This window comes from Lontra canadensis, unplaced genomic scaffold, assembly GCF_010015895.1.
Source record: "Lontra canadensis isolate GAN:19392208 unplaced genomic scaffold, GSC_riverotter_1.0 scaffold43, whole genome shotgun sequence".
NCBI classification, from domain to species: domain Eukaryota; kingdom Metazoa; phylum Chordata; class Mammalia; order Carnivora; family Mustelidae; genus Lontra; species Lontra canadensis.
The window spans coordinates 14,444,583-14,469,901 of NW_022631037.1; the positions used below are offsets into that span (position 1 = coordinate 14,444,583).

The 25,319-nt window shown below is 39.5% G+C and overlaps 1 protein-coding gene across 2 annotated transcripts; it reads right to left on the bottom strand.

Moving 5' to 3' along the window:
• Window positions 1-3,325: 3,325 nt before the first annotated feature.
• On the bottom strand, window positions 3,326-24,289 carry SMARCE1 (SWI/SNF related, matrix associated, actin dependent regulator of chromatin, subfamily e, member 1). 2 transcript variants are annotated; one of them, XM_032871576.1, is made up of 11 exons: window positions 24,179-24,289; window positions 22,141-22,192; window positions 21,927-21,970; window positions 18,883-18,987; window positions 13,774-13,854; window positions 12,754-12,885; window positions 12,329-12,500; window positions 8,455-8,627; window positions 7,819-7,920; window positions 6,769-6,979; window positions 3,326-4,604 (listed from the first exon to the last, which is right to left on the bottom strand). In XM_032871576.1, the coding sequence occupies exons 2-11, from the start codon at window positions 22,145-22,147 to the stop codon at window positions 4,396-4,398; spliced, it is 1,236 nt and encodes a 411-aa protein (XP_032727467.1). In that variant the 5' UTR covers window positions 22,148-22,192; window positions 24,179-24,289; the 3' UTR covers window positions 3,326-4,395. The 2 variants fall into 2 exon arrangements, with proteins under 2 accessions (XP_032727467.1, XP_032727468.1); XM_032871577.1 differs by lacking the exons at window positions 18,883-18,987; window positions 21,927-21,970.
• Window positions 24,290-25,319: the final 1,030 nt, after the last annotated feature.

A 25,319-nucleotide genomic window follows, 5' to 3' on the forward strand; every position in this document is an offset into this window, starting at 1 on the left:
GCAAATGACTGAGTTTTGAGAAGTACTGTGTTAGTGAATTAAACCCATTTGCTCCCAGTTTTGCTCCATATGGAACTATTAATCAACACTCATTTTATGGAGTTTGCATCTGTACTATTTTTTTTTAAAGATTTTATTTATTTATTTATTTGTCAGATAGAGATAGAGAGCGAGCTCACAAACAGGCAGAGTGGCAGGCAGAGGCAGAGAGAGAAGCAGGTTCCCTGCCGAGCAAGGAGCCCGATGAGGGACTTGATCCCAGGACCCCGGGATCATGATCTGAGCTGAAGGCAGTGGCCCAACTGACTGAGCCACCCAGACATCCCTGCATCTGTACTATTATAAGCATTTTGTGTTGGACAGGACCTTAAGGTCATCAAAGAACAACTCCTTCTTATTTTAGACAGGTGGTTTCTGAGGTCTCGGGATGTTCCTTGACTAAGGGCAGTACATGGTGAAGGAACTATGATTTTCCTCCATTAGAGAAAACATGAATGCTTTCTAGTAGTGCAGACCTCAAGGGTAGAAAAAGGCATAGTCTTTTACCCCCCAGTTCATTAAGAGACACTGAAAGAGAGAAGCTGTATCCTATGGCAGGATCTCAAGGTGCACTTGTCTTGAAATACCTGAAGGTCTTTTATTTGGGAGAGGATTACATTTATTCTATTTGATTTCAAGGTGTAGAAGAACAACAAGGGGGTTGACAGGAAGGCAGATTTTAGCTCAGTGAGAAGTATTTCAACTAAACAACAAACGAGCTGTGTTCAGAGAGGATGGGCTCCCCAAGACTAGAGGTGTTTATTTCAGCAGCGCATGACAACCCTAGGGGATACAGGGAAGGGGATGCTCTCTATCCAAGGACCGGATAGGACCTAAGGTCTTTGCCACTCTTCAATGTCAAGGAGTCTGAGGTAGCTTTTTCTTCCTTTCAAATGGCTTATCATAGGAAACCATTATCTGCAATTGTCTCAGTTTTGTGTAAAAACCAGTTAAATCATTTGGGAATTTCCCCTCCCGACATAACACTTGATTAAAAAAATTATGCAAAAAAATTATTAGAACCTTTTTGGTGCTAAATGAGAAAACATGTGAACATAAGCCCGCTGGTTTAACTATTTCCTGCAATGTATTTTCAAAATCAGGTGGGGATTTGCATTTTAATCAGGACTTTGTTTAACAATATGCAGTAATAATTAGAGAGGTTTGTAGATCAGTCTGGTAATCAAAAGTTCCATCATTTTACACTCAGAAAGCTGTTCTTAAGAGCTTCTACTTGGACTGTAAAATGCAGAATTATTAGGTTGAATCAGGTGAACTTGTCATTTTGTAGACAAAAACCTACACTGGCAATCTCCTATAGTTCAACCTGATACTGAAGACATTTATAAACAGTTTTATAACTTTTGATGCATTTGGATATCGTTTTCTACTAAAACCAGAATTTTCCTTTGCATACTGATCAAAGAAACATTATCACAGTAAGCGGAATTATAATTCAGCATGATTTCTTCTAAAAAGGCTCTGAGTTCCTTTTGACTTGTTATTGCACAGCGGATTTTTCATTTGCAAAGACGTTAAGCCCTCTAATGTGCAAACCATTAAGAAGTCAATTGTTCCAGCAAGGTTTGCCCAGTGGTGAGAAACAAGATAAAACTCTTGTGCATGCTGAAACCAGGTGGAGAGCCTGTGTGTGGTAGTGCTTGGGGGTAGAGGAGATCTATTCATGAAATGAGGATTGAACAAAGCATAATCCCAGCATCCTTGCCTGTTCACATGAGAAACCAAAGCTTCAAATTTAACTGCAGGCGGTGGGAGTTTCACACTGTCAGCACCAACTGTTTGAAACCCCAAACTGGTATCTAAATGTGATGGACCAAAACTAAAAAATTTAGAGTGACTTAGTTAAATGTCAGATTCTCTTTTCAAATATACCGAACTGTTTTATCTTTTCCATAGGATGTTCATACTGTGTTAAAATGGGATAGCTCCTACTAACTTTCCCTCCAATTTCTGTTTGTCAGAGTAATATCCACATACTGCAGCAGAGCCATTTAAAAATACATGCTTGTTGACAGGGAAAGATAGGAAATTTGAAACTCTGGTGAGAAAACTAGGGGGCTGTGGGGGGATTTCCCCCTCCCATTTTTTGTTAAAAATTAATGAAAATAGAAGCCTTTAAATTCTATGCATTCGTATGCAAAATAAATGCACTCCAAGTCATGGCTTTTTGGAGCAGTAAGGGCATGAGACAAAGCAGCTCCATCCATTTTGAAGTTGAAACAGGCTCTGAGTTTAAGTGACTTGCCCAATGCCCACAGGGATATGGGAAGAGGAAAAAAAAATCAAAGACCTCAATTATATCCCACATTCTCAAGGAAACTAAGGAACATCTCCATCGTTGGTGATTTCTGCAACAGATCACTCTGACACAGGGGAATATTAATTCAATCTTCCTTGCCCTGTGGCTAAAAGCAGTCAAATCATATCTGATTAAATTCATTCTCCAGCTGGTTGCCCTAGCATGCTTGTGGGCAGGCTGAGTGGATGTGCGTTCCCTGGTGCCCTCTCTGGCCTGGCAAAGGCGCCACTTCATCGTCTCAGGGACTTCAATACCACAGAAAACAACCTGATGCTGCTCTGGTACTCTCTCCACACATGTACTCAACAACCTCTCTGCCCCATTTTGAGGGGGAATGCACCAACGGAGCTATCTAATCTGTTGGGTAGATGGCTAAATTCTTAGCCCTACAACGTCCAACACCCAGAAGCTCATCTATTTGACTGGTTAGTTCTTCAACTCACAAACAAGAGAAAGCTCCCGTGCTGTTTAGAAAAACAGAGATGGAGGGTTGTTTCCACCCAGTCTGAAGCTTCCTTTCCTCCTCTCATTCTCAAGGGGCTGAACAAGTGCAGTCAGCCATAGGCACTGTGTGTTGTGAGCTCAAGTTCAACAGTGGTGAATCGTAAAAGTCACTATAAATGAAGTCATGCCCTTGTGAGGTTTTCTGCATGTAAGCAGAGGGCTTACGTTTATTTATTTACCTACTTCTTCAAAGGTAATTTAAATGTAGAAACATATTTCCTTTTACTTTTGGAGTTAAAGGCCAACCTTGATATGTGACGTGACTATAAGGAAACTGATTTTCCTGAATGTCTTGAACTTGAATGCTCCATCGGTTTATAGACGTTGTTGGTGAGCCAAGGGCCCTACCTGAGGATGCAAATCTGTAATGGCTGTGGGAACCCGCTCCCTGCTGTCCCTGCATTATAGTAACAAGATAAATACACTTGCTTTGCATAAAAATAGTGATAAAAACACAGAGACTTTTTTTCCACTTATTTATTACATTTGGACCTTTAAGAAACATATATCACCAGATACACCACTATTCAGTAAAAATCTATTCTAGGTTTTGGGAAGCATACGGGTCACAAACTACCTTGCTTCTAATCTCCAAGACTTTACTAAGATTTTATCAAAAAGGTAGGCTCTGATCTATGGGATGCTGAGCCTTGAGGTTTTGAGTTTTGATTATTGTAGAACAGTTTCAAAGGGACGAACTGAATTCCCTCTGTTTTCCATCTGGAATGGGCTAATAGTTTTGAAGTTGTCTAGTCCACTGCGAGAATATTCAACTCCTTAAGCTTTGTGACCTATTCTGTCTTTGGAAAACTTGGTAAAAAAGTACTTCTTTTTTTCTGTACAGTAAGGATGAATTTATCAGAACACACCCAATATGAATTATAACAAAAAGCCGTGTACATAATGTGTATACGCCATGTTCATTTTAATGACTACTTCATAAGTTGGTAACTATTCCAACTATGGAGACTATTTCTGGATCAGTACGATCTAAGCTTAGTTGTAGTCAACTCCTTAACACAACTCTTGGTATGCGACACTGATTAAAAATAAAAAAGGTAAGTGAACAAATATATACTCGTACATGATTATGTTTTCAAGAAGCTACTCTTTGTGGAAGTATAGAGGAATGGGGACTTTCGGGAAGCTGCTGACGGGGACTGGGAGGTTTAAAGCTATGGCTCTGGTAAGCACCCCAGTGAGCTGTAGGAAGGCATTTGTAAGAGTAGATTGTGCAGCATCAAAGGATAACTCTCTAAAAGAGGTGGGCATCTTCTCAATTAATTTAAATTCTGAGGCTTTCAGTAGTTGAGGGCTAGAAATAAGACCCAAAGAAAAGAACCATCTTCACAATGGCTCAGGAAAGGTGACTGTGCCATTTGGCTTGTGATGCTAAATGGTCCAAAAGCCTTTGGTGGTGTGATATGGACAAGAAAAATATTAATACACAAACCACATAACACCATTAAAACTCAAAAAACATTTTTTTTTCATTTAAAAAAGTATTTAGAACACATAAAACAAGGCAACATTTATTCTTTCTTCTCGTCTTCCGGGGCGGGGTCTGTTGGCGGCTCCTCCACCGTGGCACTGTTGCTCTCCGAGCCAGTGTTACTATCACTGGTCCCTTCCTCAGCCATACTGTCCACCCCCTCCTGCCCGCTCTCCTTGTCCTCAGGAGTAGATGTGCCTTCTTCACCATTCTGTTGGCTTTCTGTCGCTTCTTCAAGGTGTGTCTCCTCTGTAATCACACGTGTCACTGTCAGTTCCAAGACAAAAGTTTATTCTTCTAATTATGCCGACAGTCTCGAGCTATGCCGTCTAACGTGGTAGCCACTCACCGCACATGATATTAAGCACCGGAATGAGCTAGGGGGACTGAGGAACTGTCAGCACCTTTGAAACAATTCAGGTTTGAAAATGTACTTCTCGGCTGTAAATTTACAAAAGCTAAATACAGACCAAGTATTTCTGTTGAAAATTTAGCTTCTAAATTTAGATGTGCTACAGGTAAAAAACACACATCAGATTTTGAAGATTTAGTATGAAAATGAATGGAAAAGTTAATCCTTAAAAATGTTGATTACATATTGAGAGATTAAGACATACTGGGTTAAATAAATAAATATATTATTATTTAAGATTTTATTTATTTGACTGATAGACAAGGGGAGTGGGAGAGGGAGAAGCAGGCTCTCCGCTGAGAAGGGAGCCTGATGTGGGGCTCGATCCCAGGGCCCTGGGACCATGACCTGAGCTGAAGGCAGACGCTTAACTGACTGAGCCACCCAGGTGCTGCTAAATATATTATTATTAATTCATTTGTTCTCCTTTACTTTAAAAAATGTTAGAAAATTTACAATTACACAGGGACTTACATTTTCTTTCTATTGGATATAAAGTTGTTCTGTGCTTTGGATTTAATTAGTGAGAAAGCAGGTATGGAAATGATATAAAGGCAATATTTTAGGTACATTGTTCAATGTAATGCTGGGTTGTTTTCTGTAAGAAATTAAGAACCTGAGGGTTTCTGCTCTAATAGTCTCAATTTTGTTTTTTCCTTTAGCTAAAAGGATAAAATCTGAGTGAAGACCCATAGGCATGCTCTACTCATAAATGACAGAACAGAGGCAAAGGACAGAGTGTTCTGTCTAGTTGCAAAATGAGCAAAGAATCATGCTCCTTACCCTAATTCTCAAGCTCCTGCTTTAACCACAAAAATATACTAATGCTCCAAATTGGTTAAGATAAAAAATATGTTCACAAAAAACAGAAAAAGGCTCAGATAATGAAACTTAAAATCTATCTGAAATGCTAATCTGCTGAATGAAATACTGTAGTAACATCTAGTAAAGTGACCTATATTCCATTAAATGTTTTCCTGATGTCAAACCGGAAGTTGTCAGTTGAATGCCAAGTATGACTACTGTCCCTCCCCTTGCTTGCAGTGATGGTCCAGGGAACCTTTGGCTGTACTTCCTAGAACACTTTTAACTTACTCCTGCTTACACAGGGCACTGGGCAGGGTCAAAATAGTGCCAGAAGGTGAAGTAATCTCAAAATTTCAAATAATCGGTTTAATTGGCATTATATGAAAGTTTTACATGTTATTTTGTGTCTTGAGGAATGCTTTTAACCAGGAAAATCAGTCTGCCTGGAAGTAAGAACTTCTCTTGGATGCTATCAACCAACCTTCCCCATAAAGGCTAGATAGTAAAGATTTTGGGTTTTGTGGTCCAGGCGTCTCTGCACCTACTCAACTACACTATGGTAGCCCCAAAGTAGCCACAGATAATACGTAAACACACAGGTGAGGCTGTGTTCCAACCAAAGTTTCTTTATGAAAGCAGGTGGCAGGACAGGATTTGGCCTGCAGGTTTTACTTGCCCAACCCTGTCCTAGGACACCAAAGATGCTTGATCCTAAAAGCAACAACCACATATTACATTTTAGCAATAAAGGTTAAAACACTGAGTGCCAATATCACGTGAAATCCAGTCCAAAGTGATTTTATAAATCCAATATTAAGTGATTTTATGTACATTTCCTCATTTTTCCTCTGGAACTCTCAGAGGCTGGTACTAGAGCACCTAAAAGTGAGGAAACAGATTAAGTAATTTATCCACTCCTATGCTAGCAAGTTGTGAAAGAGTATTAGAGCCAGATATGTCTGACTCCAGGGCCCATGTTCTCAACCATTCCTATCACTATACTTTATACACTTAACCTAGAAAGTGACATGACTCAATCTGGACAAATAACCAAGACCTCAAATAGCCAGACTAAAGACCAATGCCTCACTGCTGTTTGTACGGACATTAACATTTTATGTTAGGATTTGGAAGGACATGCGTAGATCAGAGAATAGCCCTTGACACTGACTTTGCAGTCAGCGGGCAGGTTACCTGTCTCCATCGGGATGCTCTCGTCGTCCTTCTTCTCTTCGGTCTTACTCGCAGCTTGCTCTTCCTCAGGAACCATGCTGCTCTGACTGCGTTCAGCTTGTTCTGCTGCCTCTTTCTCTCTTTCCTCCTGCCTTTTTCGAGCCTGCTCCTCTGCCTGTGCAATTTCAGCAGCAATTTTTTCCATATCCACTTCTACTTTTAAACCGCACAACTAGTAGTCAGAAAGAAAGAAAACTTAGTACTGTTCTTTTCTTACAACCTCTGAACCAGAGAAATTATTTCATGAGTGGGTTTTCTTGGTTATGAACTATATACATATATATGGGTCGGTGGGGGTAGCGATTCTAGGTCTTCTCTGAAACTCCTGTGTCTACAGGAAAGGAAAGTTGCTGTAGTGGCCATGTACCAGTAAGTGGCACGGAATGGTTGGTGAGGCAATGCTGAAAGCACTGGATTTACATAGAAAGCTTCCAGTTCCTATTTCAAGCTACCAAACACAGGATCTACTTGTTTTAACACAAAGTGTACACTATAAGCTACATTTAAAGAATAAGTCTCGGGGCGCCTGGGTGGCTCAGTGGGTTAAGCCTCTGCCTTCGGCTCAGGTCATGATCTCAGGGTCCTGGGATCGAGCCCCGCATCGGGCTCTCTGCTCAGCGGGGAGCCTGCTTCCTCCTCTCTCTCTGCCTGCCTCTCTGCCTACTTGTGATCTCTGTCTGTCAAATAAATAAATAAAATCTTAAAAAAAAAAAAAAGAGTAAGTCTCAATAAAATGAAACAACTCATGACTGCATGCATTTAAATTAAAACACCCAGGGATTCTAGGGACTACAGGCTAGTTAGTACATGTGTGGATACTATATGATATATTAAACCTACTGAAATTTTGCCAGAAAATGGGAATAATTTCACAAAGCAAAGACCTTACCATTAGAACAAAGTTCACCCTATTTGAAAGTGAACAACATTCAATAAAAACACTATTTTGGAGAAAGGAACAAGAACAAAGTCACAGTGATAAGAAGTACAGTGAACACATTGAATTAATACCCTTTTAAGTTCATTGTTAAATGAATCTGTGCTTTCCAGGAATTTCCTCTTCTTTTCCTGGTGTCGCTCCTCTATTTGAAGAAGTTCAGCTTCTAGTTTTCGCTGAAAGACATATGATTAGGTTTTATTACTACTGAATTATTTTCTTGAAAGCAAAATACATTTTTTTAAATGGACATTTCTTAATGGTCCATGCTTTCTACAGTGTGAAAAGGTTTTCGAATTTTTAAAATTAAATCACTTACTGCACAATGTGTCTAGCTAAGATTTTAAAAACATAAAATGCAGCATAGAGGAGTGACTACAATTAACAAGTATATGTCAAAGAATACTCCTTCAGGCCTGAACAATTTCTTCAGGAAAAAATATTTAGTTAAGCAATAAAGGTTGAGAAGATATCTTAAAATTTTTAATGTGCAAACTTTCTATCACAAGAGTCTGTATTACAGTTTTAATGATAAACTTATAAAATCTCCGGGAAACCTCTACTTCTTCAAGCCTCTGCCCTGAATCAGGAACAGGTTAGACTGAACACAGAAATATTTAGCTCACAGACTGATGCACAGTATAGAATTATGCCACTGGGGCTCCGTGACATAGCCCCAATTTATTGTAACAAATGCTTTGTGACTTTACCTGATGAACCATTAAGGATTGGACCTGTCGTTTGAGGACCTGCATTCTAGCTGTTGTGACAACTGACCGAACATCTGGCACCACACTCTCACTGAGGATTTCACTGATGAGGCGGTGGTTTCTCTGGAAACGGGCGGTGGCTGTATGCTTCATTGAAAAGCCATCATCATAATCTGGCATAAACAAGATGTTTGGAAATGAAGTTGCCAGCAACCATAAACAGGAGAGAGTGACAATGTTAACACCTGAATACCAAGGAGTCTTGGTCCTCACTGGTCTAACAAGCGGGACCTTCCCTGCTCAGGGAGGAGTCTGTTTCTCCCTCTCCCTCTGTACCCCGCCAATGCTCTCTCTCAAAGAAATCAACCAACCAATCAACCAAATCTTTAAAACAAAAACAATCACAAGGGGGCCTTAAGGGCATCATGGGAGCACTGGGGAAGTCATTCGATAAAAATCTTGAGGAGGACATAATGTGTTCATTGGCCAGGGTACTGGTTATTCTCACTCTGTCTGAGAAGGTCTTGAATGAAACACAAATGTGATAAAAACTATGTATCTTCTGGCCTGGAAATCCATCAATGGGAAGACTGCATGTTACAGCGAGACTGCAATGCTGCTGAAAGGTTCACTCTCTTGGTGATAATTTAAGGCATTTACACCTGATGACAACACAGGAACTGAGCAGTGTCTTTGTCACTGTATTACTTTAATACTAAGTAATACAATGAAAATGCCCACTGCAGACAGAACATTATCTCTAGCAATACTGTGTCCTAGACCACCACATACATTTTATTTGATTAAAAAAACCCATTAAAGCCCTAAGGCAATTTTATAGAAAAAGAATATTTACTACCAAATTTTACTTTTAATTTTTGTCAATCTATACATGTACATAGTTTTCAGTGCGTAAAGATACTATGCGGTTTTCACTCCCTCAAGTTCATATACATATGGCATGGATCTGGTTTATATGCTTATTTTTAATAGCTATGCAATAGCGTTTCCTTCATTTCAACCTCTGCCTTATCACCTCCACAGTTTTGGACATATCTGCTAAAAAGCCATACTATCATTTATTTAATATAGTCACTTAAATTAATTCACTTTTTTAAAAAAAGCTTCCTCTTAAACAATACACATTAAAATAAAAGTTCCTGGGTGCCCCGGTGGCTCAGTCGTTAAGCGTCTGCGTTTGGCTTGGGTCATGATCCCAGGGTCCTGGGATCAAGTGCCACATCAGGCTCCTTGCTCAGTGGGGAGCTCCCTCTCCCTCTGCTCCTCTGCCCCCACTGGTGTTCCCTCTCACTTGCTCTCTCTCTCAAATAACAAAAAATCTTTAAAAAATAAAAATTTTTAAAAATTTAAAAAATTTAAAAAAAATAAAAGTTCCTCTCTGAACCACCTAATCATCTTAGTGTCCCACCAGAAGTGGAGGGACCACACTTTAGGAAACTTTGCTTGAGGCCCAAATTGTACTACTGTGTCAGTTTAGCACCTCCCTTATTATTTGGTAATTAAGTAGTTCCCAAAATGCTCATCATCATAAACATCACAGTTACAAACTACTATACAAACTACTTTTTGTCTCCTTTCAAGTAGCTTCTTTAATATACTTCTGAAATTAAAATTACTGGAATATAGGATACCATTAAAAAAAAATTCTGGGGGTGCCTGGGTGGCTCAGTGGGTTAAGCCTCTGCCTTCAGCTCAGGTCATGATCTCAGGGTCCTAGGACTGAGCCCCATATCGGGCTCTCTGCTCAGTGGGGAGCCTGCTTCCCCCTCTCTCTCTGCCTGCCTCTTTGCCTACTTGTGATCTGTCAAATAAATACAATAATTTTTAATAAAAAAAAAATCGTGACCTTATTTTTTTAAAGTTTTTCATATTTACACTTAAGATTATACATGGTATATTCATGCTATCTCTATCTGAACTGTATATACTTTTTTGTTTTTTTGCTTTCCTCTTTCATTTATATGATTCCAGTGTTGAACTCTGGTAGGGGAAATCAAGTCTTAGCAATCTGGGCTTGTCTTTTCTTACCCTTAGAGTTGTCTGACTTTTGGGGGGGTGGGCTTATATTTTCTAGTTATTTTCAAATTCACCAGCTCTTCATTTTACCTCATTCTCTAAAATGTCATTTAAAAAACGTTTCGCTGTCTTATGTGGAAGCTGCATAAGCCTTCTCTAGAATAGCAGCAGGCAGCCACTACGCTCACAGTCCTCTTGGACTGATGCTAATCCCCACCTCGCAAACTTTCCTCTTCTGCTATTTCCGAGGCATAAAGTCCAAGGTCTGAAGTCACTCTTATCCGGGCATCTTCATTTTCACCTGTCCTTTCTTACCAGCAGCTTTCAGTTCTTATCTTAAACTTTCTAAAACATAATGGGCTGAAGTCTGAGGAACAGAGAAGAGGATCTTTTTCTTTAAACTGTTGCTGAGCAAATCTCTGAAGTCCTGCTCAGTTCCCTGTCCCCTCTCACCTAAAGAAAACTTTTAACTGCTTCTACTTGTGGCTTCCATGTTGCTAATCTTTGGTGATACTCTTCTACTCATCTCTCATCCTTCCAGTTTTTCGTAGACTCGATCTTCTATTTGTTAGTTCTGTATGTTTTTCTTGCATTAATCATCCAATCTGAGTAATTCTGGCCTGTGTTTGCTAGCATGTCCTTAACACTCAGTATGGTTTCTAATCCACATTCTATTATTATTTACATTATTCTATTCTCTTCTGTATTTATGAGAGTATTTGTCAATATCCTAGTCCATTCTTTTTAAAAACATATTTCCTCCCTCTCCTACGGGGCACATGTTTATTCATGTTTTTAGGTGGCATTATTGCTTCCTTTCTCCACAGTATCTTTCAAGTTCTTACAAGCCTTCTCTTTATACCCCTACTTGGAAATGGGGTCTTATTTTCTTGATGTTTTGTTGCTTGTAGCTGGAGCCTCTAGCCCTTTCCACATCATGGCAGCACATGAGAAAATGTGATTTATACAGCAGGCGTGACTCGTAGAGGAGTATGGCCCCTGATGCAGGGGGCTAGTTCTGAGGCTCCTTGCAGCTTCAGACCCTGCCTGGTTGCACAGACCAAGGATGTAATCCGTATACCTGCCAACGAGTCATGGAAAGCCAATCAGGAAGCTCTGCTGTTTGTGTGTACATGTATTTGTGTGTGTGTGTATAAAGCGTGCATGTGTGCACCCTCATGTGTTATCACAGGCCACGCTGGATTTCTGAATTAACTGGAAAACAATTTCACAATGCTTCTCCCCACTCGTAAACTTTCTCCCTGGAGAGCCTTTAATTCAACAAGTTTAAGGAATCAATAAGAAAACAGGATGTAACCAGAAAGCATGAGCTTTTTAAAAGCAGTTGAGGCAAAATTCTGATTGTGACTCAAAAACCTTTCCTGCATTCTGAGCATAAAGATTCTGATAAATAATAAATAGGTTTTGCTATTTTCTGCACTAACAAGGATGTATCTTTTTTTTTTTTTTTTAAAGATTTTATTTATTTATTTGACAGACAGAGATCACAAGTAGGCAGAGAAGTAGGCAGAGAGAGATAGAAGGAAACAGACTCTGCTGAGCAGAGAGCCCGATGCGGGGCTCAATCCCAGGACCTGGGATCATGACCTAAGCCGAAGGAAGAGGCTCCAACCCACTGAGCCACCCAGGCGCCCCAGGATGTATCTTTTTTTTAATGGAAACTTCACATGCAGATCTTAAGATTAAGTAATCAAAATATTGAAATGGCACTTATATGCTTTGTTTTCCATTTAGGGTAGGACATTAACATGGCGATTGCTTGTATTTTAAGTTCTCAGAGAACGCATAAACAAAACCCCATTTTTGGTTTTTTTACCGTCTGGATCTTCAGCAGGCTGGATGCTCATGTACGGCTCTCCTTTCTCCATGCGAGACTGTCTCTGTCGACTTTCTTCCTCTAAAGCAGCTTCTGCACGACTTTTTGCATTTATGTAAGCAAGGTATGCGGGGGAATTATGATAGGCCTTCATAGATTCATTGTACTCTATCTGAAATTCAAATATTTTTCAGTTTTGTAATTAACATATTGCAGGTTATGCGGATGGCTTTATCTCATTTGAACATCAAAAGGCAGAATTATCTCCTTTTTACAGACAAGGAATCTGAAGCCTAGAGAAAGTGACTTGACCCAGCAGAGACAGTACAGCCTCAGCTGATTAGATCTTTTGTTTCTTTCACAAAGAACAAGCAAATGTTTATGCATTTTACATCGTCTCCACCCCACTGAGGTCCCCATTCTACCTTTTCTGCTTCGTATTCGTTTAAATATTCTTGTTTTTCTTCATCAGTGAGATCTCGCCACATGCCACCAATAATCTTGCCAATCTCCCACAACTTTAGGTCAGGGTTGGAAGCTTTTACTTGGTCCCAGACCTTAAAAATGAAACATGAAATTTCAGTATGGATGCCTAAAAATACAGAACTTTAAAAATACTTTTTATAGAGAAACTTTTAAACATAAACAAAGGCAGAAGGAATAGTATCAAATCCCCATGTTCTCATCAGCCCACTGCAACGATTATTAATAGCTGGCCAATCTCATTTCTTTTGCTGGATTAATCCATGGCAGATCTCAAGACATCTCCAATCACTGGGGGGTTAAGATGAGATAACCCAATAACACAGTCTCTGTCTCTCTAAAAGTTCATAGAGTTTAGAAGGAAAGTGGTTAATCTGCATAACACAACAGACCATATCATCAAATACATGTATAATAAGTGTGACCCCAAATTTCTAAATAGTGGTGAAAACAGCTCAAAGCTCTTACTACTAATAAAGATACTGGTCTCTTTGTTACTTTAAGAGAATATAGGTTCATCACCAAACCAAACCACAAGGGAAAATTCAAAAGTGTAAAGAAAATGAAAATCACCAGGAGCTTACTCTGTAGAGATAACCACTGCCTTCTAGGCTTTTTTCTTCTTCAAACTACATACTGTTGCTATTGTTTTTATAAAAAATAAGATAATATATGTAGTTCTATATGCCTTTTTTAACTTCACATTTTTCTCATGTCACTGAATTTCTCCAAAGGGCTACATAACACTGTCTAATGGACTTAAATGGTTTATTTAATCATGTTCTTCTTGCTGGATTTTAGTTTCGGAATTCTGAAATCAGAACCAAGTTCTTTAAAAATTGCAATTCCTTATCCTTTCCTCTGACTCTACACAGAAACCCTGGCTGTGCCATTAGGAAATCTGATGTAAAGCGAAGCAGCAAAGAGAGTAGTCCTTCCTCCCTCTGGCTCCTGGCACCTACCTTTCTGCTGTACCTCATGTAGGGCATCAGCGGCTTATCTGGTGGCTTTGGGGGTTTTGGAATCGTAATACCAGAGGATGCCTACAAAAGAGTTAAATACATTCATTATTCAATTGCAAGTAATTCACCAGCAAAATGAAAAGAGAGTCCCTTAAAAAATTCTAATGCGCCTTTCTTCTACTCGTCCATGGATACAAGATTCTTATATTTTCTCCACTGAAAATAGCTATCACTGCAAATTCAGAAATGTTCACATCAAAAGAAAATAAAGAAAATGACTTTAGGTACATTATTTTAAAATATTTTACTTAGCAGATTTTTGCTACTGCTTTGACAACCTGGCTGTAAAAACAAATAAAGTATTACGTAATAATCCATACACTGAAATTATATGGTTACATATCACATGTCCCACGTTTAGGACATAACCTAGCACCCTTTAATTGTGCCTAATTTACCATTACACATACAGTCAACACTTGATTATCTGCTGGAGTCTGGGCTCCTTCGGCACTTACCACTCTCACACTGTCTGCAAGGGTCTTTGTATCTACTTATACTACTCCAGGAATGCACCACACCCCTACATAAACAACACCCCTACAAAAACTACCTTCTAGGTTCAAAACAGAAAACAAAATACCTTATTTCCTTTATCAGGACTAGAGATTTTATTTTTCTTAAGGTTCTAGGTCCGTATCTAGTGGCTTTCTATAAAGGGGATCAAGAATTATAAACTAAAGTCATGCCTTTTCTTGTCCTCAGTCCAAATAATAAAGTGGGAGTGGATGAGTTTACCCAGGGGCAGAGAAATTGCAAACACAGGGCCCAACTAGGTTATTTTTGAGGCCTTATATTGATTAAAAATTCTGGTTTAGTGGGGAGAAAAAAAATGAAAACACAAGGAGGAGGGAAGACTAAAAATATTTTTTAAAAAGGTAAAGAAAAAGGTGGAATAGAGGAAAAACAAAGGCAAAGAAAAAGATGAGAGACCGGTTCTTTCTACGGGCTAATAGCTAGGTAAAAGAGAGCAGGCAGCGTCTAGTGGACGCCCCAGATAACTGCGATCCACAAGCGCCTATTTCTGAGCTTAGTTTCAGCTTAACATATATGACTACCTTTGATCAAGGACCCAGAATAAATTCATCATGGCTGAATCACATTTATTTCCCCCCAGTTTCTAGGAGACAACGGATATTGATTCTTCTTGCCAGGCTAGAGGGAAGAGGTGCTGGCTTCGCTCTAATTATCAAAGGACAGGGATTGGCAAATCCTCATAAGGAGACTAAGAGATATTTTGTTCCCTTGCCCTTCGTTGCTGCTGTGGTAAAACTATCGACAAACTCCTCCTTTCTGGGTTGGGACACCAATTATAACCTTATTTTTTAATGCACACTAATGTCTGAGATTAGTGTGTCTGCCCAATTCCACTGCTTTCAAACAATGCTTCCTTCCCTAGAACAAGGGTCTTTCTCCATCCCTACATACTTTTAGTAACTCTGCTTCTTCTTACATGAGATTGTTAGAAAGCATATCACCTTTGAAGCAGTATTTCCTCTCTTCTTTCCACTCCTCCCATACATTCATGACATACCTTATGCTGGTGTCTATGCAGACAGACCCTGGTTTTTTTTTTTTTAAAGCCAGCATTGGGCAATGGAGTGAGGTAAGCCAGAAGGAATAGATACTGTCAACAGCAATCATATGAACAGCCAATAAGACAAGACAAGATCGGTCTCAAGGTCTGTAGCTCTTTCAAGGAGGGGTAAGGGAACTCCTACGAGGCTAACTTTACATCATGGGTTCAGAGCAAGATACACAAAGGTCTGATTTTTCATATGTAAAGTTACTAGAAAGCATTTCCAATTTATATCCAACACAAACCTTCAGAATTCCATGAAGTGGGTTACAAATAAAGTTGGAATTGTGCCAATAATTGAAGTTGGTATATCACCACTAACAAATTTTCTTTAAAGAGATAAAGAACTCTAAAATGTATATGTCTTAAATATATTGACTTAAAACACTTCAAAAACAAATCATAGCAATATAAGCTCTACTTTTCAAAGAACCACATTTGATAACATTAATAGATTTGCTTATTCTTTCTTCCAAAGGTAGGTACCCAAAATGTCTACATATTGAGGTTATATTTTCATTTGAATGAAACAAGGCTCTATTTCATTGATTAGGCAATTTATAAATACAAACCAAACCAAACCAAACCCAAACAATAACCACAAAGTTAAATTCTAGCTGGTTTTCAGGACACTAAAGATTTATATGACTAAACATTCCTAATTTATTTATCATCTCAGCAGACATCTTTCTACCATGTTTTAAACACTACTCTTTACCAAAAAAAAAAAAAAAAAAAAAAAAGGCAATTTGCCCTCAAGACACTCTAACCTTATTTTGATAAGAGTCCATCAGAAACAACCCCTGCTTTCCTGTACTCCTCTGACTTGAGGAGTGAGAGCTGCTGGGCCCCTGACTAAATGGCCAAGTGGTTACACCTTTGGAGGGAATGTTTCCTTTCTTAGCAGTTTCTTTCCTTGTTTCTATCAGGAAAGCTACCTCTAGCAGCAATTGTCCCTCTTTATAATTTTCTGCTTCTAACTGGCAATGAGTTGGGGGAATGTAAAAACTATGCTTAGCTAAGTTAAAACTGTGCTTATATAACAGTAATTCCTGGAATCACCTATGAATAAAGATCATGATTCTGTGAAATTTATTTTGGCCACTCAAGAGATTTGTTGTTGTTTCTTCTAATTCTTCCTTTTCTCTGGTAGAGTTTTCTTCTAGAATGGACTTTCCATTAGCACAAAAATAAGCCATTTTTAACATCCCGTCTCAAACTGTTTTCACACCTGTACTTAGGAGAATGTTAACCACCATCTGAAAGGACTGACTAGGAATGAATTCCATCTCATGGCTATCACAGGCACTCCAAAAGTTTCAACATGCTGTAAAAAGTCTCACAACTATTCAAGTGTACTAGAGTCATGAGGGAAACCAGATGTTCTACAGAGCCTATCGGAAGCTACCAGATAGGGTTTGACAGACTCATTCTTTCAAATCGCTGACTTAAGGCTATTTGCAAACAGTGATACCACATAGGAGCCTAAAGGAATAAAAAAGGTAACACATTATCGGGGTCATCTTAAAATAAAATACTTCTATAATGGTCAAAATCATATCCATTAAGTCCTAACAAAACTTCAGTTAGATATATAAAAAAAAGTTGTGTAAAACTTTAGGCATAACTGATTTTCTTAGACAGCAATTCAGTGACCTAAAAGTTGAAGAGGCTGGGATTAAGAGAGGCTAAAAGCCTTCAGTTTCTAGGTCCCTTCAGGTTAAGTCTAGACAGCAGTCTGATTACACTTCAGTCTGGTGCTGAGGACAATAATACAAAAAAAACTAACACAAAGAACCCAAACGCCAAATTTTCCATGCCCAACAACCCTCCTGTACTAATCCACCTCAAAGCTAGTGCCAACTCCAAATGCTAGGTTCGAACATCCCCAAGAGGAAATGAGGAGGAACAGGTAATTGATTCTAGCCCTGAGACAGTGGATGACCTTTCCTTTTCCTACTGAATTATCTCTATTAACAGAGAATTCCCACAGATACATCCAAGTTAGGAACAAAATGCTTATACAAACTGAAACACAAATGATTCTAATAATACAGTTATCACCATTTCTATTCCATTCATGTAGATAATCAAGAGCTGACTGTATAGAGCTATTAAAATGTAATCATTCTCTTGTTCACTCCTCATGAATAATTTTCCACATTAACATGAATGATCCAAAATTGATTCTGCTCCTTGTTTAAATTAAAATGTTCTTTATCATTGGATAACCTTGCCACCCATAACACTTCTGAAACACATTTAGGCCAGGGAAAAACACATACCGATGTACATAAAAATTGTATGCATTGTGTAATGCATACATACACACACTTTGTCAAAATTCTTTTCAGATACCATGAAATATGCATGGCACATAAAACTTGATATGCTTATGAAGTACAAATTATGCAGAAACAATGAAAAATTTAGACAAACAAAACCTATCAAGCTAAGCAATATGCTTACCAAGATAGACATATAGTTTGATAGTTATAAGCTTTTTGCTCTAGCTTGACTACAGGGTGAGAGGGCTCTTTTGAAGTCACATTAATTATTTATGAATATAGCAAACAAAAACCAAGTATTAAAAAGTTTACAGCCATTCTGGGTTGTATAAATTCTCACCAATGCCACATTCCAACATATGTAGGTATTTGGCTTTTGGATTTATTTTTATTTATTTTTGGTAAATCATTTTTACATTTATTTCTTTGCTACTCAAGCTTCCTTGAATGCAGTTTAAGATGATTCTAAAATAAATATCTGAAATACATCACCCAATTTTGGGTATCTTAGGTTGATCATCTAAATGAAATATCCTCAGTTTCAGAAATCATACCCCTGTCCTACAGATTATAAGTACACTTTTAGTTGTCGCTATCTAGTCTGGCATGTCAAATTAATTTCATTCAACTTGCATTCTGCAATTCTTTTAAGTTATATTAAATCTCTTTTTAACTGGAGAGAAATGAATCTCAGAAAGTCGAATATTAAATCCAAAAGACAAATAATTACGTGTAGCAGTTCAAACTCGTAGGCCAGCCGAAAAAAGCCCAGGTCCATAAGCCGGGCTTTTATTCAGAAACTAAGTTCTTGAGCCTGATGCCAATTACCTTAAATGAAAGATACTCTTTATCTCAAAAAGGGTATTTTAACCATAAGAAACTCTAGGTTTATCTACATATAGTATAAGCGGTAAGTGCCCAGGGCTTTAGTTCTACCAAGCCCCAAACAGAATGGATTCTTCTTTTCTTCTACATACATATCCAGATTTCACTGTTCTTTTGTTTTTGTTTTTTTTTCTCCAGTTTAAGATCGTACAATGAATGTTTAAAATAGTCAAAAAGCCAGGTTAAAAAAAATTTTTTTTAAATGGCTGTGCTGCTGATTCAAAAGGACCTAACTCTGGAGGCATTTCTGGTCAAATCCAGTTGTTTGCCGGATGCTGTAGTAGTTGATTCTCCTACCGTGACCCGGCTGTTGGTGCCCGGGTTCCCTCCCAGCCTGTAGTTGTTGTAGGCGAGATGACTGTATGGATTGTATCCCACAAACCCTGGTGTGCTGGGCATTTGCTGATGGAAACAAATGAGACAAAAACACGAATGAGAAATGAGCTCAAACGAGGAAAACACAGAAATGAAAAATGATCTGCATATGGCATGCAAAAGCAACCTGAATTTAAACAAGCAATGATGTGTTGTAATTGTTCTTTATCTTTCATTGAGAAACCAGTCTGCAAGTGGTTTTTTTTGTTTTTTTTTTTCCTTTCTTCCCTTTCTTTCTCTTTGCAGGGGCAAGTCGTGTTTGTCAGCGTGAGTGTGTGTGCTTGTTTTTTTGGAATAAGCAACATGAAGTGTCTCAAACACTCTGGATTACTTTATGGTCAATAATATGATATAACAACTTAGCAAAAGGTGTCTGAGATAGGAAGGCCTGACATGTGATAAACTAGAAGTCTGAAACACTTTACATGCAAAACAAAATGTGATTTACTTGACAGTTATGCAGATGCCGCCAATGTACTTATCTACTAAGAACAAATAAAAACAAGAAATGGATCGTGTCAGAGACAATTTTAAATCCTTCTATATAATGTGAAAAATGAAAAGGGACTCAAATCAGGAAGCCAGAGTAGTCAGCAGAAAAGAACATATGTGGGATTCAATGGGTGTCACATACATGATTTCAAAACAAAGACTTGTAAGAAATGCATGGATTTCATTCGGGGGTGCTATCTGATCTTTTAAACCCAGTCATTCTTTTTTTTAGGCTTTCTCTTCCATCTCTTCTTTGATCCATCTTCCATAGGTCAATCATGAACACTTTCTGCCATTTAATTTTAATGTGAACTACTTTCCTAGTTTACAGACTTGAACTTTCTTTTTTCATCTAGTTCCAATACCTTTGACCCTTTCAAAACACAACTGCTCATTGCAGCAATGGAATTTTTGGATTCATGAATTACGTGTTGATGTAATCACAAATGGGCTTTTAATATAGCAGTGCCCTCATGGTTAATACAATGACATCCAATGTTCATGAGAATAAAGGTATAATGCATAAAAAGGATACAGCAAAGAGAAACCAAAAGTAGGGAATTTTATCTAATGAAACTCAACCAAAACAACTAATTTAATTTTAACATGCAATTAACAATATGAGCCCTCAATTGTAGAATGTAAAATACACTTAACATATCCCAACTAAGCTGTGGCTGTTATGAACATAATTTTCTACAACATGCCGCTGCACATATCCATGTCCAAAAGAAAGATATTCAAGCAGATATTACATTTGAAACTCTTTAGAAGAAGAGAACAAGTGATCAATTCTAGTCTGTATAGTTATAAAAGACGCAAATTAGGCATATTTCAGTAGGCAAAACACAGATGAAGTATCAAAGGCACAAGAGAAGTGTATATTACTTGGAGTGGTACATTGAGTGGTGGTGGTGGTGGTGGTGGTGGTGGTGATGGTAGAATGGAAAAAAAAAAAGGAAGGAAGGTAATTCATTTGATATCCATTCTGTTGGATGTCCTAATCCCTAGTCTTCTTTATTTTATGTGTCAATGTGAAATTACAATAGTACAGAAATAGGACTAAAGAAAGGCCAAAAAAAAAAAAAATCCCTTTCTACATTTGAGAAGTCATAAGGGGACACTTGGTTTTTGAGCTATTTTTATTATCCCAAAAAATCAAGTTTGTCTTCCAGAGATTATACACTGTCAGAGGCCGTATATACGTCAAAATGACATCTTCAAAGATTGCATAAAGAATGAAAATCACTGTTCAACATTATGAGGCAATAATGTAATAAAATTACGGGAATTAAAAAAAAATCAAAACTAAAACATTACAATTATACCATTTCCAAAACTGAAGTACATGGTTAGCTCTTTGAGGTCAGGAATCTCAACTGTTCAACTCCACCTGTATAGCCACTAGCAGAGGGCCAAGGAGATGGTCATTAAGAAATGTTCTTTAAGAAAGAAAACAAACCAAACACAGGACTTTAAGATCTACTGGAAGTAACTTTAGAAACTGTATGTTACATAAGTTGAAATGAGAACATGAGATACAGTATCTCTTTTAAGAAGTATCTTACTAAGGAGAAACAAATTGTTGATAAAGGTAACTAAAGCATACATCTGAGGGTTAGTAAGTAAGAGTAGTCATCTAGTGGAGAAAAAAAATTACACAAGGACCTAATTAGTAGGCTAGCCTGCAATTTTGGGGATAAGGGGTCAGGAAGGAGGGCTAACAGCTATTAAAGAACTGCTTTTGTAGGCCATGGTCAATGTTAACAGTGTTTTTTTTTTTAAAGACAAAAAAAAAAAAGAAAGAAAACCCAAAAACAACAAGGAATCCATTTCAGCAAGGCCTGAATAGTTCCGGTTATATCTGTTTTGTGGATTGGATGATTATTTTACATGCTGTCCAAGCTGGGCCAGAACTTGCTTGATGAAAAACCTAGTGTTACAAGTATTATTTAGAAACTTGAAAACATATTCAATAGGCAGGATCTGACCCACAGATAATGAAATCCTTACTTAAACAGCTTGAAAAAAAAAATTTACAATGAGTGTTATTATGGTACTGGAAGCTTTACTGTTTAATATGAAAATTATATATAAACAAGGAGAGAAAGTGTAACCAGTTGAAGGTTAGGTTTAAAAATAACAAATGCCAGACTGAGCATTCACTCAATATCAACTTTTAAGACTCTTACAGAGATTAACTAGAAAGAGATGTTAAGCTTATCATTTATTTCCCATTTAAAAAAGAGAACTGAGCAGAGGAGGTTGGAATTTCAGCAGTATGTTTCTTTAAATGTTGGGGTCGGTTCAAGGTAAGATGCAGAGAGTTATTTTATTTAGTAGGAAGTGCTGTTTTTTGGCTGAATTTTTCATCCTGTTGCTGTGATGATTGAGTGACTGTCACTGGAAGACATCTGGGTTTTTGTATCAAGGCCAGACTTGGCTATTACATTAACAAGAAAATTAAAACTTACTGTTGCAGGAGCTGGGGTGGGAGGTGGGGCATAAGATGGTCTTTCTGTTTGAAAGAAAATAAATAACTTCTTGTAAACAACTGAGATATAATACTATGCAACAAAACTACCAATGGTCCTGTTTTGAAGAAAAAAAAATGAGAGTATTTTGGAATTCCCATTTGCTAGGGCATTAGTCTCTTATTAATAGATAAATATAAAAAATGAAACTTACTTGACATTTTGGAAGATTAAGTTCTCAGTTCCTTAAGAATGAATCTGAGACACTAAAATAAAAAAAAGAAAAAAAAAAGAAAAAAAAAGAGAATCAAAACTCAGCAAGCATAAAAGATGTTTTCCTAAAGAATAGGGTAGTTTAATTGGTATTTCTTAGTAAAATTACACTATCTTCTAGTAATCAAATCCTTTGCATATTTTACTAAATCTTATCGGTCATTTGGTTCATCAGAATTAAACGACTAAAACAAATTACTGGGGATATTAAAAGTAATATTAGACGTGTACTTTCAAGTTTTTTCTTGCCACCTCCTGCATGGAAAACATTCTGCTAATGCCATGTAAACATTTAAACTGATAAAAATATGACAATAGAATGTAATGTATTACCAGGGCCCACCCCAACAAGGCCTACCAGAAACTAACAGCTCACTGATCAACAGCAGCTCTACTTTCCTCTTAGAGTAACAACTTCTATTAAAACAAGCCAGCATTTTATTTCTGGAGGCAGTGCAAAAGGTAACTGGTTGATAAAGAGCTTCACATTCTCTTAGAGTGGTAAATAGCTTTGTATCTCCTGGGAATAACTTCTGAGCCTCTACCTGAAAAATTAATCCTTCACAGCCCATTTCAAAATATATATCTCAATGGAGATTTCGTGATAAATTACTTGGGGAGAACAAATTGCTTCCTTCTCTATACGCCTATCCAATTCACCTAAATCTATAATATTGTTCATTACATTGTATTGTACCTGTTAATATGGCTAACCTGTAGAACAGAGGCCATCTCATTCATTATCGCAGTCCCAGCACCTAGCTCAATGCTTACATTTGGTCCTAGTATTACCAGCTCTGAACAAGAACATGAAGGCGTGAGCTTGTTTCTTACATCAATATACATCACACACAATGTGTACAAAGAGACAAACATTTTAGAAAAAGAGCAAATAACTTCTATGACTACTGGAGTACTTTCATCAAACATTAGGTGAAACAAGCATGATGCTTTTGCTTCTCTTCTACATTTTAAGGGAATTCCCTGGAACATAAGGAATCAGAGGACTGTGTGAAAAGAAGTATTTTTTGAACAGCCCAACATGGGTCGGTAAGAACCGGGCAGAAACCATAGACTCTGGTGATCTCCTTCCTGCTCAACATGGGGGTGAGGGTGGGGGTGGGGGGGTGGCTGTCAACAAGTAGGCCTCGCTGTGGGGAGCGCTGATAATAACTGCCAAAGCTCCCCGGTACATCACACTATTGTTAATACTTCAAAATTACTGCTGTCGTCTGCTACGATAAATTCTAAGGGTGGGCTTGTACATTTATTTGTCTGCCACTGGACCCATCCCTGGCGCCTGGCATAAAATACTAGATACTTGTTGAAGACTTTCTACGGGGCAGGCTTATCACTTATCTCGGTTCATGGTCACAACTACCCTTCGAGACATGCATTGATATCTGTACTTTACACAAGAAAAATGGGAGCCTCGGCGGCGAGTTTAAGTAACTTGTCTAAAGCCACACAGCCAGGAAGTGCCAGAGCTGGGTTTCAAACCCAGGCCAGACTGTTTCCGAGCTTTCGCTCTCCGCTCTCCACTCGAAGCCACACCGTGTGTCCTCGGTCGCTGCCGAACCAAAGGGAAACCACCTTCCTGGGGCGGGGGGGGGGGGGGGGGGGGATGGACCACGGACTTGGCTTGCCCCAAGGGGTTCCCCTGAGGTCGCTTCCTTCAGGTTGTTGTGCTGAATGCACTTCACTAACAAACTCCACTAAAGAGGAATGCATGGGTGCTCTGACCCATTTCGCGGGGTTAGTGGAAGGGGCAAATCTTGCCGCCGGGGAGGGGCCCCAGACGGGACTCCCTCCCGAACCCCGCTCCGCTAGGCCTCAAGGAGGCCGCAACCGGCCCCCAGCTCTAGGCCCGCGGCCCAGCCTGAACCCCAGCAGCCCCCGGGAACTCGAGGTCCAGTCAAGCCGGGACACCACGACTCGCCACCCTCCCGACCCGCTCGGGCCCAGTCGGAAGCACTCACCCGCGGGCAGAAAAAGCGCCCGCAGCTCCGGCCTCGTTTCCCTTTGTCCCGCGCACGCCCCGCCCCTCGCGTCCGGAGCGTCCGCACTCGCACTTTCCACACTCTTCTTAATTGCTTTCCAGCCCTCCCCCGACTCTTTTTGAAAAAATAAAGCCCAGGTGAGGACGCGGTGATGCTTCGTCTGGTCAGGGATTTTTTTCAGGCCCCACACGTTCTACAAAACCCCACGAATGTGGGCACTCTCCAGGCCGGGCGCCGATTCGTCACGGCGGAGTGGGCGGAGGGGCCCGGCGCCGGGAGAGGCCGGAACGGCCGCCGCGCGGGGCCCGAGCGGCTGCAGGTGGCGTGGCGGCAGGCGCTGGCCTCGGCTTCCACGCGCGGGGCCGGAAGACGGCGGGGTCTCTCCGGGTGGAGGGGCTCGGAACCACTGCGGCCGCGGCGGCCGGGCCTCCTCTGCGCGGGCGGGTGGTGGTGGTTTTTTCCGGGTTCTTCCTTGCTCTTCCTGTCGGTGAAAGAGTATATACTTCAGCAAGCGAAGGATGGAGGCGAGGGCGACCGGGTTCGCGCAGTTTCCGTTCCCACGCGCGCCTCGCGGGGCTTCCTGCCTTAACGGCCAGGCATGAAACCTTGACCAAAAGCAACACGGACCTTTTTAGTTTTTCCAAACGTGCGTGCGTTGTAAATGCCAGGTTTCTGAGCCGGGGCCCAGAGATGGAAATCCCCTCGGCCAAGGCTGTGCGCCCTTGCCGCGCGGGGAGTGCCACTAGTCTCTGCCCAGCGCTGCCCTGGCTCATCCCCACTTTCAGCTTATCTGTCCTTCCGGATCCTGCTCAGATTCTCACTGTGGTGCCCTCCTGGAACTTTCCCCCATAGTCCTTCCTCTGAACTCCCACGGTTCTTTGGTAACTTCACTGTACTCCATACCTGATCTATTGTATTGAACTGCGTTTGTCATCTCCCGCGCACTACAGCGCATTACAGGACATTTCAAGACCCATTACAGTGGGTCTTGAAAGAAAAGGTTCAGTTAATCTGCATTGACCATCTTTCTATTGCCAGTGCCTACTTAGGGCTTGATTCATTGTCAGATGTTCAGTAAATGGGAACAGAGACAGCTTTCTAGTCTAGTCCAAGGTTCTTC

Excerpts from the sequence above, each read along its gene's own strand:
- SMARCE1 (XM_032871576.1), bottom strand. Across the intron at positions 7,921-8,454 it reads AATCCTTAATGGTTCATCAG|CGAAAACTAGAAGCTGAACT; the intron begins GTAAAGTCACAA and ends TATGTCTTTCAG. Across the intron at positions 6,980-7,818 it reads TTAACAATGAACTTAAAAGG|TTGTGCGGTTTAAAAGTAGA; the intron begins GTATTAATTCAA and ends TCTGACTACTAG.